We start from the raw sequence: 14,099 nt of genomic DNA, 5'->3' as shown, positions 1-14,099 counted from the left end.
GATATTCAGTCAGATGGTGAGATGTTATCAGTTCGTGTAATGTGTTAACAATTGTAGTACTGCTATTTGTAAAACTTAATATACAATGGTAGGAGTATTACTGATAAAACTACACACAGGAGGGGAAAGGAGCAGGGGTGTGAGAAATTACAAAAGTCAAATACATAAAGTAAACACAGTAACGTAACATCGTTTCTGGAATACAAGTAGATGGAAATAATGAAGAAAAACGAAATTCTTACCAAACTGACTTCTCATCCATGGATACAGGGGGCTAGGTAGTGCCCCAGAGGTAGGCGGTGGGTGTTGAACTTGATTTACAGCGTTCGGCTGATTTGTCGGGGGAACGTGGTTTGGTGTGTACATTTGCTGTGGAGGGGAATGTACTGGACTTTGACAAGGTGGCTGCTGATGGTGTATATTGGTGGGACAGTCTGAGGGAACTTGTCGATGCACGCCGTTGGGGTCGTGGGGCATCTGCTGCTGTTGTTGAGGCTGCTGTTGCATCTTGCAGCTCGGATACTGAACCGGACCCAGGTTCTGATGCTGAGGTCCGTGGTCATTGGGAGATCCTCGGCAGTTCTGGGCATCTTGAGGTACATAGGCGTTGGGGTGGTTAAGAGGAGCGTGCTGCTGCGGTTGATGGGCTGGCTGGGGTGGCGGTCCCGATGGGTGCTGCTGCTGGGCGCACTGATTTCCGTAATACGGACCGGGAGGGCTAGGTGAGTTCGGAGTAGAGGTGATAGGTCGTATCTCGAGGCGGTCGTAAGGAGGGAACCTGGGGTAGGTGGCCCCTTGTGCTGGGGAAGAAGCATACTGAGGCTGGATGTATTGCCTTTGGGCCGGGTCACATGGTTCGCCGTTTGGTTGGCTGTGTACTGGCTGGCCGTTATAATGCTCTCCGCCGCCGCTCCGGATATCGGTAAGATATGGGCCTGTAAAATATGAGCTCATGCTACGGTGCTTTGGCTGTTATTTAAAAATAGGGTCACTCCAGAACAGAAAGGAAAACTGGCCACGGTGACTGCGCAGGCGCAGTATTGTTGCTCTCGGTGTTGAGTGAGAGGGAGATCCGACTGGCGATCCCTTACATTCCAGGCCTTCTGAAACAGAAATGAATTCGGTTTGTTTAGAAATAATCTTTTTAACAAACTTTATCAGAAGAAATTCAATATTTTATAAGAAAATGAAACAGTCACTATTAGGGTCTTGGCATTTAGACATCTTTTAATTAAAGCAGTTCTCATAATCACGGATTTATTTTCTGATCCTCCCCTCTCCACCAAAATTGGGGAACACTGCACATGCGATTTATGCTTTTACAGCGTTTGCAATTAAAATCGAATGCTTTCATGCGTCGTTGAAAGAGAAGACTACTGTATTAGTAATTTTAACAGAACACTATATTCTGAATTACAGTTTTAGCAATTATTTATGTTATTGGTTAAATTTATTTATTATAACAGTACGATTGATATAGAACGTTTAAATTTACACTTAGAATATTGTGCTTGTAGTATAGAAAAGGATTCATAGAACATTTAAATTTACAGATTTACCAATTTCCAAACTGAGTACTTGTAGTTAGAATATTTTTTAACTTCGATAATTACTTTTTACCTTTATTTTAATACAAGGTCAACATTACAAAGTTCATATGTCCTCTTGATCTGTTGGTGGTCTCCTGGCAGATCATTTGTTCATCAAATATACCAAACATTCTTTAAGGCTGAGGCAAGTTTTCTATGAGTTCTGAGTCCGAAACATATTCATATATGCTTTCCTCTTCTTATCCTCTGCGTGCGTATAGAGGTCCCCCTTCATATTCGCTGGGAAGATTCATTCTATAACAGCGATGGATGAGACGAAGTGTGAAGTGAACATTAAACGAATGCCTACTGTTTATTTTGGTCACCTTGACATTATATGTTGATGAGGGACACAGTCTTTCTCGTGTTGATTAACTTTTTATCCGTAATGCCTATGGCCTCACGTACCTTCCACACTGCTGCATACATTTTTCTCTTTATCTGTGCGAAGCGATGATTAATATTATATTCCCATCCCGCGTTAACCTCAGATCGATATGGAATGTTACCTTTTGTATGTCCTAATTATTAATGAAAACTAGACCGCTGTATCTGAGTGGTCAAAGCGAGGGTACTTTAGCACACGCGTTTGAGTTGACCGTGGTTCCCTCCCCGCGAGTGCTAAATACGGTGATGCTCTTGTATTCTATATATCTAACGAACTCCTCTGAAACTATGTGGCTTTCCCAGACTATAAACAGAAAATTTATTTATTATTCCTTATTTTCTTCTTTGTTGTTATCGGAAACTAGCCACCAATTCAATTGCTTGTGAAATGTTGAAATCAGAGAAAAAATTTTAAACCGACAGCATTCTTATCTAATCTAAATGTACTATATCCTGAGAAGTATCTTAGAAAAAGAACTTGAACTCCATCTTCAAACTAAACACTTTGAAGATGCAGATAAAAAGAGCTGTATAAGCAGTGATAACTTTAAGATTTGGTTCTTCTTGAGTTTTAAAACGCATGTGGCGTGCAAATTGACCTGTGACTTCACAACGCGACAAACTATATATATTGAAGTACTACATGAACTTGCGCACTATGTAGCCAAATTAAACCCCCCCCCCAAAGGTCTGTTTATACTGTGATCAGGACAAATAATCGTGCGTATTATTATCATTAAAAAATAATCATTAATTTACAACTATTCTTTCTGACAAATGAATACAATTATTAACCTTATTTATCAGTCACGTGAACTTGAACCACGGTCAACCGAAACGCGTATGCCACTGTTTTTTCCCATTTGACCGTCAAGCAACTTTATATGATAATGTGCTGGTTGTACTACGCTATAATTATTATTACCATCAACAAGCAATTTATAAATCAAATGACTGATTCAAAACACGTTTTAATATTATTGATATTTTGTCATTTTTTCGAAAATTCATGTCCAGTGAATTTTCCAAAAAAAAAAGACCAATTTTGAATTAAATTTATGTAAAATTGCACTATATTTGAAGGAATAAATGGCATTCGTAATTGCCTTTCTATTTTGTGTTCAATCATTAGAGAAACCAGAAAGTAAATCGCAGTCAAAAGAATTGACAGCGCAGAATGACAAAATTTTAACAAATCCCGTCCCACTGCTAATTTAAATTCCAGTGGGATAATGTCATAAATGCGAAAAGAATTCAAGAAAGCCTTAAGCCTACGTTTAGCGTGAAGTAATTCTAAACGTCTTGGTTGAGATGACTATAAAATGGATGAACCTGCGAAATTTCTCGTGGATGTCCTACAGGCTACTTAAGACACCTGTGAACCACCTCGGACCGTTACCCACACTCGGATATTTTAATGGAAATAGCCTAAACAGTGCGATGAATGACGCGGTGGGTTGTTACAACTTGCTACCCTATCGCGGTGCAGCATCAAAGTGACGGTGACAAAAACCATTACCACGTGATCAGCGGTATGCACCTGCAGGACATGTTACGAGCACGCGACATGAAAGTAAATGTCGTATATGTAACTTCCTCGAGAAGTTTGTAATTTGTGTATATTTTTTTCTTTTCTGGGATACTCGTGGGAAAAAAGAAGAAAAGGGAAGATTGTTCTTGTCCTAGCTTCGAAACAGGTAAGTCTTTTAAGACGCTAGAACAATAGCTATTATCCACTACGTTGCAGGTGCTTTAACTTACATTAGGAAAGGGGCCTCTCTCTCTTTGTGTGTTCAAGAAAATTACCTAAACGTACTCGAAAATTATTATTGCGCAACTTTTAAAACTGTGCATTGTATAAATTTATTTTAAATGTTTACCTCTAGTTTAATTAGTGTAATTTCCACTGGATCAACTTTATTTTGCAAGGTAATATGCACTCTTGTTTCTTAATATCAAATATGGCAAGAAATTCTTTAAATATTTCTAATTTTATTTATTTATAGACTTCGTACCGACAGGGCACGGAGACCCTAGATAACGCTGATAATTACAGAGAATCAATATAAAACAGTTACTATTATTAAACTATATACAAAATTAGGATTAACAAAACAGATTAAAGAGAAGTTTTTTTATACACAGACGGTTTAAGTGTAAATCAATATCGGCGTAAGAATTTAATAAATTTAATTTGAATTCTCTGGAGTCTATGAGAAAGATATTCCTGTTGTGGGGACCAAATAACATCACGATAATCAAAAATGGGATGTATAAGGTGTTTGTAGAGAAGAATTATAATTTTGTCACTCTTGAAAATCGAGGAACAACGCTTGATTAAGTCTGAGATATGTGATCGACATGGGAAGAAGGATGAAGATCAGATCGAAATCATAATAATCGGTGCTTAATGGTATCCTCATCACGAATAGTACTGACATGTTTTCAAAATTCAGTTTATTTTTGAGTTAATTTATTCTGTCTCCATTTTTTTTTTAAAGTTCGAAATTCAATATTTTCATTATGACTGATTACATCTAACGATATTTCACTATCTTTTATGGACTAAATTCAGGTGGTGAGTAATTAGTTTGTATATGTGTCTGTACATATGCATGCAGATCTATAATTTCGACAATTTCTAAACGTATTCCTTTAGAGCACCCTTATTCTAATGTTATGCCACCCATCCCCCTCTGCTGTAGTTAAGTACATACTGGTCTTTTATTCGTACCTTACTGGCTTGTCCATTGTGCAATCTACGCTTAAATCAATTCAATATTATTTTATTTAGGAAAATTCTGTGTAGATGCGCTGTTCCTACCAATATTTTAATTTTTTACTTTCCTTATTATTTTTCTTACTTCTTTCTTCTTATCTTCTTCTTTTCACTGACCCTTTTGGAAATCATAAGATGGGTACACACAAGAGAGAAGAAATTGCCAAGTTTCAGCCATCTCCCACACAGACTTGATCAAAGGAAAAGCATTAATTTGAACACGGATCCCAGTTCACCCCTCCCAGTAGACAAAATGCAACTAAGCATCCTAAGTAAAACAATCCCTCCTCCTCTTTATCACCCACATTTCCAGTATAGCAATAAGCCAAATTGGAATCCACAAACGGATAAAATAATTCTCCCTCCAGGCGAATTACTCAACGTACAGATGAACAAATTTCTAGGTTTATTTTTCTTTTCACTAAATTAATATAAAAAATATGTTGATTTACAGATGACTTACGTCATCTTTTGACTTTGTATATAAATATAATTTTGATATTTTGAAGTTAGTTATTAATTTCTAATAATTCACACAGTTACAAAAAACTAATATTGTAAAATTGTCTTTTTTTTAAATATTTGCTTTTCCGAGACCAATTTTTTTCTCTCTGTGCGGTTTTATCCAATCAGGTACATCGTTAAAATATTTCCTTCACTTCTTATGACGTTGACGTATTTTTCTTTCTCATTTTCTACAATGATAAGAATTATTATCGTTGATTGTATTGAGCATTGAAGGATAAATAAAGATTTTTATATTTTTTCATGTCTGCTCTCGTTTACAACCCCAATAACACGCTGTTTACGAGCTCCAGTGCAACCCTCCTGTCTACCCCCATTCCTCTCATCACAAGTTAATGATCTGATGAACCAGTGGCGCTGACCACTTCCCTTCAGGGCACTGTTTTTTCCGCATTCTACAAAAACATCAATAAAACAGGGGTGTTCTGTTTCCAGTGTCTCGGCTGGAATAGGGAAACGGAAGGAAATTTTCTTGTCAGAAGTATAGAAAGTTCTGAAAGGATTAGAACAAACTTTTAAAATTCAGTTTCTGTATGAGAGTGTATTGCTGTTGTGTTCAAAGATTTCGGATTACAAATATTCAAATCATTCCTAATCAAGGCAAACTGAAATCACCTTCCAACAGAAGAAAAATGTTTTAATAACTAAGGTAAGATGCTAAGTTCGCGATGATAAGTTTAATTAAATATTTCAACGTGTTTATATCATTAAAGTGAATTAAAATTAAGTTAAAATAAATTAAATTAAATATTAAGGTAGGCGGTGTTTGTGTGCTTTTATTACCGATTCATCTATAACTCATTTTGAATTTTTAGGAGATATTTATCAGCTGGCATACACAGTTATAATGATGTATACTCCTCTAGGATAGGTCCTATAGGAGTAAGACTTTATATATATATATATATATATATATATATATATATATATAAATAATGCAAAATATTTAAATTAGATTAGAGAGTAAAGTGACAACGCAATATCAGTGTTTTTTCGGCACGTAGGCTACTTCGGTCATCGTGCATTAATCCATATATTCAAGGATCGACGTTATTTAGGCTGAAAAAATAAATAAACTGAAACATTAGTGGGAAAAACCCTGTTCTTTTCCCCTTTTAGAGAGTGAATGATTCTTGATAATACTAAAAAATTACTCAGTTATTTTGTTTGTTCCTTTTGATCAAGTCTCTTTGGAGAGGGTTGATTCAGGAAGCTCAATGTTGGTGTACCCTGCTTTTTTTCCCCTCAAAGAGTGGCCCTTTTGAGAGGCTCCTCCAACGATTTTCCCACATAGGGTGGTTCCTATATTTTTTCTAGTTAATGCATAGAATTGAGGCGTCATTCATTCAACGGGAAAGATAAAGTGCTCTCTGGAAAGGAGTTTGCTCTGTGACAGTTAAAATATGTTTTAGTTAAGAGGACACACAAACAAGGAAAGCGCTGTAGAAAACAAAAGAGGTATTGCTCAGCTTGCTTTTAATAACAGCAATGCCAAAAAACATGCCCAAAATATGACGCAGAGCGACCAAGGAGAGAGAGAGAAGATGTATGGAAAGATAAACAGATAGACAAGGAAGATTACTCTCTGCATTTATTCATTCTCAACATGAAATCGTGACGTGCATTCGTGACCTTTAAAATAATTAACATAAGGCTGTTAACAGGCTAGCCCAAGTGATATATCTTCTCGACATGCAATAGCCTCAGTATGCCACTGGACTTCCTTCGAGGAACTGCATTTCGGAGATCTCTTATCTACTTTCTTTTTATTTTGCTTGCTCATATTTTTACTGGTTTGTGGCCATTGAAAGTGATGAATTATTTATATGATTGTTATTTGTTCATCTTCATTTTTAATCAGACAAAAAACATCCCTTCAAATGCAACATACGCAAATTACATATATACATATTGTGAGCACGTAGTTCATCGTAACCGTGCAGTGTTCTCACAAAAGTTATTCCTAAAAGAAACACCACTATACGTTGGTTTTTGTAATTATTATTTTTTTTATTCTCTTATTTTTATTACCATAACACGCGACTAACAAATTATTACACTAAAAGCTCCCAGTTTAGAAGTTAAGTTTCCGGAAGCTATTTTCCCCTTCCCTATTTCCCCCCCACCTCCAAACACGCGCAACAGTATATAGTAGGGAGAAAAATTACAGGCAGTTCAAGGTTGCTCGTTAGACCTCTTCGAGTGTTACTACAGAGTGGGAAACCAAATGAATGACCTTAAGCAGTCAACTTTGTTTTTTTTCTCTCTACCTTAATGGTTTTGCCACTTTGAAGGGATGATAGGCTCGTCAGGGACTAAAGGAATTTCTCTTCAACAGGAGATGCAGCTAATCCGAAGGGAGGGAGGGGGTTCCCTGAGTTATTTCGAATTTTTCTGCCCATGCAAATCAGTCTGTGAACACACAACTTATACAGTTGTGGTATATACAGTGCAATATGTACAGTAGTAATTTTTAAAATCAAGGCTGCATTCAACGATGTACTAGAGCCCACACATTGACCAAGATTTTAATTCATTTCCATACATTGACGTGAATAGGCGAGGTCTGCTTAGATTAGTTTCACCATTAAATCTTTTATGTATTGAAGCAATTTGTTGTGTTTTAAATTTTAATATTAATTGTGAGAAATTCAAAAATCTTGTACGAAACTTTCAAGGCAGACATTAAGGTAAGTCTTAATTTTCAAAAAAAAAAAAAAAAGTTATTCATTGATTCATTATTAATATCAATTATTGGGGTTGCTAAATGCCATTATTCCTTTTCTGCTAAAGTTCAGCCCCGTTAAATTTAAAATAGAGAACTTTAGTAATAAACTTCAGTTATTTCTATGAATTTTAAAATACATTTAATAATAAAGATTAATATAGAATTTTATCGATAAAAATCAATAACAAAAATAATAATAATACGATTAAAATACCAAAGATTTTATTATATGAATTTTTTATAATAAAAACACGATTTTACTGAAATTGTAATAACAAGGACCGGACCAGCAATTTACATGCCCATTACATTTTTTGTTTTGATTCACTTTTGTCAAAATGAATCAAATACTGCGTAAATGTCATTAAGGTATGTTCCTGATGTCACTATTCAGGATGTGACGTTATTTACTCTAAGTTGTATCCGTCTAAGAATAAGAAGAATCTGCCAGTCACATATATATATTATTTTTTTTTTAAAGCGTGACTTCTTATATTACTAAATTGACATTTAGTGGACTAGGTTCTTGTTTGGTAGTTCTCTTGTATAGTTGGGGGTGGAGATAAAAAAGCAGGTCGACAAGAGATGTAATCCCATTTTACGGAACCTGAAAGATTGGCGTCAACATACTGGTTATTCCAAACTTTAAAAACGAGGCAGTTAGACATATGTTTGCTGTTCCTTAGTTTCGCCTACGTACATAGGGGATAGGTGGCAGAAGTCGTAATAAAATTAGCGTCAGGGCTGAACGAGAAACGTCAAATGCTGACAGCAGTTTTCTTGGTCGTTAACCTTTTGAGTCAACATTACACGCATTTTTCTTTCCCAGTGCTTTTTTTTTTTTTTAATCTCGAGTAAAGAAATATCTTTCTTGTGTTATTCAAATTTTTCGGCATGACTTATACAAACATACATTCTTCATCGAGAAGACCTCTGCTCCAGTACTCATAAGTCAAAGCGATCGCTTTATTTTCTTTTGCATGCTTGATCCATTGATGGCATATAAAGATCATGCTCGTATCTTCCCATGTAGACGAACTAGAAATGCCTTACTGGGAATTAATTTGGCGTGGGAGGGCAAAAGAATTAATAGTAAGTGATGTTCAATTGAGTTCACTAAATTTTACATGTCAGCATTTACCACAAATACCACAATTTCAAATTACTCTTAAACACTGGTAATGTTCGAGAGTTGTTGAATGTTTTCATCTTTAACTAACCTAAAATCCATCCATATTTAGGCTGATAAATACGAGATAATGCATTTATTCTTCTTTCCGATATCATTTGTTATAATTCACAATAACCTGATTTTCCCAGCTCCTTTCATTCCTTCTGATGTGATTATTTAAAACAGGAACATGAAAATTAATTTTTTTTTCATTATAAGTGGACATATGTATTTGCCTACCTATAATCTACGTTTCTGTAAAAGCAACAGCATACTGGTTTGTGTTTACCAAGAAGGATTATTATTTGCTTTTATTAGAAAATTTGTATAAAAATATTTCTATATTTTATATAATTTTAAATACAGAATTAATGTCGATGAATACAGTTTTATTCAGACACTTTTAGACGTTAGCACCTTGAAAATATAACTGAAAGAAAGTTGCATGCGCAAGATTTCTAATAAACATCATTGACTCTGAATGTTTGTATATGCATTTCATCTGCAGATTTATGATCTGCATTTCTGTAAGAGCAGCAGCATGCTGGTTTGTTTTTAATAAGAGGGATTATTATTTATTTTTATTAGATAATTTGTATAAAAAAATTTGTATATTTTATATAATTTTAAATACAGAAAGCATTTTTTTTTTTATTTTTAAATCGAATAATTAATGCTAATGCAGTTTTATTCAGACACCTTTTAATATATAGATTTAGCACCTTGTTTCTAATTTCAGGAAATCTCATGCGCAAGATTTCCAATAAATATCATTGACTTCCTGATGTTCAACTTAGAAAAATCATTGCTCAAATGTAGATTTCATGATGTTTATCCTAGAAAACATAACATCATGGCTCAAATGAACACTAGACTGTGAATAGAATCATTCTTGTTGCCAAGTATGACTCATTTTTAAGGTTTAAGAAAAACTCTTTATTTTCTAAAATTAGACGACTCCCTTTTTAACAGAATGGATCCATTAATTCAGTTAAAAGAAGGATAACTCTCCATTACTTATCATTAACGTTTAGTTCACATTAACATGGCAAACAATGAACACAGTCAGACACATTCGAGCCTCAAAATATTTACGTATTAACTTTCTGCACTTGAACTCTACGAAGCACTCTTCCCCCTCTTTTGTAACCACTATTGTTTAATCACGAACTAACAAATAGCTGTTGTTGTTAAAGCAATCCACTGACGAATAGCTGCAATTGTAAAAACACGAGTTGCAATCGGCATTTGTTATTCGAGCAAATTCCTGCTTAAGTGTTGTTCAAAAAAGATTCTTGTTCAAGAAAGAGCTTTCAACTTCAAATTTCCTACACTTGTTTTCACCAGTCTTCCTGTCTTCTTACAGCAGAAACAGGAACCTGCTCTGGAGAATAGCATTTCTAAACATGGTTACGATATCATGTGCGTCTCTGTAATATAATACCAAAGTGGAGTGATAACTGGACGTCCTGCTAGCACATGTCAGCAAGCTGCATATCTGTGCGTGTGTGTGTGCTCGAGCGCACGCTCAGCGGAACTGTCAGTCGTGACTTGCATTCGCTTTCTTCTTCATGATGGTGAGCAGGCAGAAGTGAGGAAGGGAAATTGGCTGCAGTGCCGCCTTCTGATTATTTACAGCCGACATTTATTCGTTAACTACACCAGCATTAGCTACCTACAGGAAGAATGCCTTTGATCTCATCAAATAGCAATAAAATTTCTTAGGAGGTAGCAAATGATCAGATTAAATGGGTTATAAATTTAAAATAATCGTGTAATATTCATTAAAGTCGCTTTACAGAGACTGTTGAGATATATTTTATTATCGTTTAATATAAATCGTTTTTGAAAATCATTTTTAAATTTTACAGCGATGTTTTAGATTATCGAAGAATCGCGGGAGGAAAGGCTCTGTTCGCTCAAGTATACGCAGCGGTGAATAAAATGGGTTGCACTAATGAATATTCTCTCTCTAAAAGGTTTATCAGTTTGTTTCTGGAGGTAATGTAGTGTTCGTAATGTTACTAGACTAAAATATTCTTTTTTTTTTCTTTATCGCAAGCCTGACCGTTGTCCATGATAAAATAAAAATCACGTTATTTTCTCAATAAATTGAATGAGCCGATCACATTAGAGTTTTATTTGTGATAAGATTCTGTGGGAAGTTTTTCCTACTTTGAAGTGAATGCGGACAAGTCATAATGTGCAGATATTTGCCGTTTTCTTATGCAGCTTAGAAGATATTAAACAAACTTTTTAAAGTTATATAGATATTTAAATCGTTATATCGGGAAATTTAAATGTTTCTCCTTTTCTAAATCATGTTCTTTCGATCCTCCCCTTGATGCTGAAGGTTAAACGTACAGTATGCACGCTACCTTCCAAGAAACCGGACAGAGTAAAATTAAAATGACTACAGACACTCAGTGTATTCAACCCTCAACCATTTATCTTGTAATCTTAACAATATCGTAAATATGTTTAAGTCAATAGTTAATCTCCACTTCTCTGTCTTCTCCTTTTGTGTTTCTACAACGACAATATGAGAGTTTTAAGATTTCGAATCATTCAGTTAATTTCATCTTATCTTTTTGTTCTTTCTTTATTTGAATCGCAAGCCAATTAATATTCGGTGTACTAGTACACCGAAAATACTACATACCGTAGAATAACTACCTCCTAAATATGGTAATGCTCCAAACATCTTCTCGAACCATTTTGTGACTTAGTTATATTACTACTCTTATTCCACAAACTAGCTTTATTCTCCCATCACTGAGCCATTCAGAATCCATTCGCATTTTGCTTTCGATCTGGTATCCATAATTCAGACACTTTCTTCTAAACGAATGGAAGTGCAACAACCAGTTACCATCCGTTCACAGTCAACTCCAAACCCAATCTTACCACTTCAGTTTTTGAAACAGCTCTCCTTCATTATGTATGTCGGGAGTTCAAAAAATTCGTATTCCACCTCTCAATACACTTCCGCAGGCCAGTTTTGTAGAAGTCCTCTGACTGTCCTTCAAACCACGACCCAGCAGCAGAAATTACCTCATCATCAGTAGCAAAGCCCTTTCCACAAAGAAAAGATTTGAAGGCAGGCAGGAGGAAGAAATCCGAGGATGCAAGATCGGGAGAATAAGCAGGATGTGGCAACATTTCAAAATTTCTAGCACATCGACAACATTTCATGTGCACATTGTACCCTGCCCTTTCTGGTAAGGGGTCAGAAGTGTGGGGACCCAGGTAGCAGACACTTTACTCATATGCAGCTGTTGATGGATGATATTCTCAACAGACCCTACACTAATTTGGAGTTCTGCAGCTAGTTCTTTGAAGCAATACAGCGATCTTCCAGGATTAATGCTTCAATTTTTGAAACACTTTTCTGTTACAGCAGTTGCTGAGCATCCTGGGATTTCTTCATCGTGCACTGCGGTTCTTCCACATTTGAATTGTTTATACCAATGTGCAACAACATTGAAACCTGTGCAGTCTTCTCTATAAACAGCGACCATTTCTTCGGGGATTGTTTTGGGTGTTTTCCCTTGCAGAAAGAGGAACCTAATCACTGATCTGTATTCCACTTTATCCATTGAAACACTTCATTCAGCGCTGCAAAGAAAAGTAATGAACTATCAGATCGAAACCAAAATTTATGTGGTTGCTTTAGAGATGTTAAAGCATCAAACAAAAAAATTCTTTCTATCACAACTGTCTCTTAGCGAATAAAAATCTCTTTTTTGAACCCCCCCCCCCCTCGTATTTCTTTAAATATCACAACCGGTAGAATTGCAAGTCTAATGTTAACTAGTTTTCTTTAAAATGAGCTAGAATCGAATATGCTCAGTCTAATGTGTAGTTAACAAAAGGGCTCTCACTGACAGTAGAAACTTAACAGGAAGAAATCCGGACCAGAAGACTCATCAGGACCAGTGCAATTAAAGATTTTAAATTTCGACGACCTCGATTAGAATTACAGTTAATTCGTTTTGCTCGGGCGTATTAATTAACATCTATTGATGTAGTAAAGTTTACATCAAGCATGCTTATGAAAAGTTCAAACCATTTTGATATACATAATTGCATAACAAATTCCCGAATGAATTTTATATTTTAGCTATGAAATAATAGCATTTGTTGAAAACAGCTCAGCTAATTCAAGCTAAAAAAAGTGTTTATAATGAACTAATTTTTAAATGAATCTTTTAACCACGTGGATTATAAAGAGCCCATCAATTAAGCGCTTTTTGACCTAATTCCTAAACTTATTACAAAGGGGGCGTTTCAGGATACTTGCCAGATCCATTATCAGACCATACAGGGCTGTTATCAGTTCTACATACCTTGGCTGGTCTAAGGTTGCTCCATTCGAATAGAGCAGAAATTATATTCGCCATTAGAAACCTTCGTTAAATAGCTGTAGACAAAAGAAGACCTGGTAAATTATTAAATCTTCGCATAGTTGGTAAAAAATAAGACTGATTAATTAAACAAAATAAAAGGAAACTAAAACTAAAATTACTGTTTCTAATATGTTATGTCAAATTATTCATATTTTGCTATTCCAGAAACATCAAATCCAATCCTGGATCAAATGAAAAGAAAGAAAACGTATATAATTGCTTGCTTCCTGTGATAACTCCTCCAGGCCTGCACTAAAGTAACACCAAACTCTGCTTTCCATATTAAATACCTGCATCGAGTTCTTTGTGTTACAAAATGAGACCAGCGATTGGAGAAATGGTCTTTGCTGTAATTGGTACTCGTCCCTCTCCTCCAGGGCAATTACATTCTACATTTTCTTGTCCACGTGTTCAACGTAATGCTAACCCTCCATTATATGGAGACAGCTGTCCTGCTTGGTATGCATACTAAACACTTGGAGTAGATAAGAGAACACAGAAGACCAGTGTA

The 14,099-nt window shown here is 35.4% G+C and overlaps 1 protein-coding gene across 1 annotated transcript in view; it reads right to left on the bottom strand.

Moving 5' to 3' along the window:
• The window catches only part of LOC150090840 (uncharacterized), a 74,659-nt gene extending 73,577 nt beyond the window's left edge, over positions 1-1,082 (bottom strand). Inside the window, exon 1 of the mRNA XM_090380289.1 lies at positions 243-1,082. Within this exon, the coding sequence (XP_090236415.1) occupies positions 243-954 (712 nt within the window). The 5' untranslated portion in view covers positions 955-1,082. The remainder of the gene's footprint in view (positions 1-242) is intronic.
• Between the last annotated feature and the right edge of the window lie 13,017 nt (positions 1,083-14,099).

Source organism: Mastigoproctus giganteus, chromosome 1 (genome assembly GCF_048544385.1).
Source record: "Mastigoproctus giganteus isolate SK-2022 chromosome 1, ASM4854438v1, whole genome shotgun sequence".
In the NCBI taxonomy this organism is placed as follows: domain Eukaryota; kingdom Metazoa; phylum Arthropoda; class Arachnida; order Uropygi; family Thelyphonidae; genus Mastigoproctus; species Mastigoproctus giganteus.
This window is presented reverse-complemented; position numbering and strand designations above follow the sequence as displayed.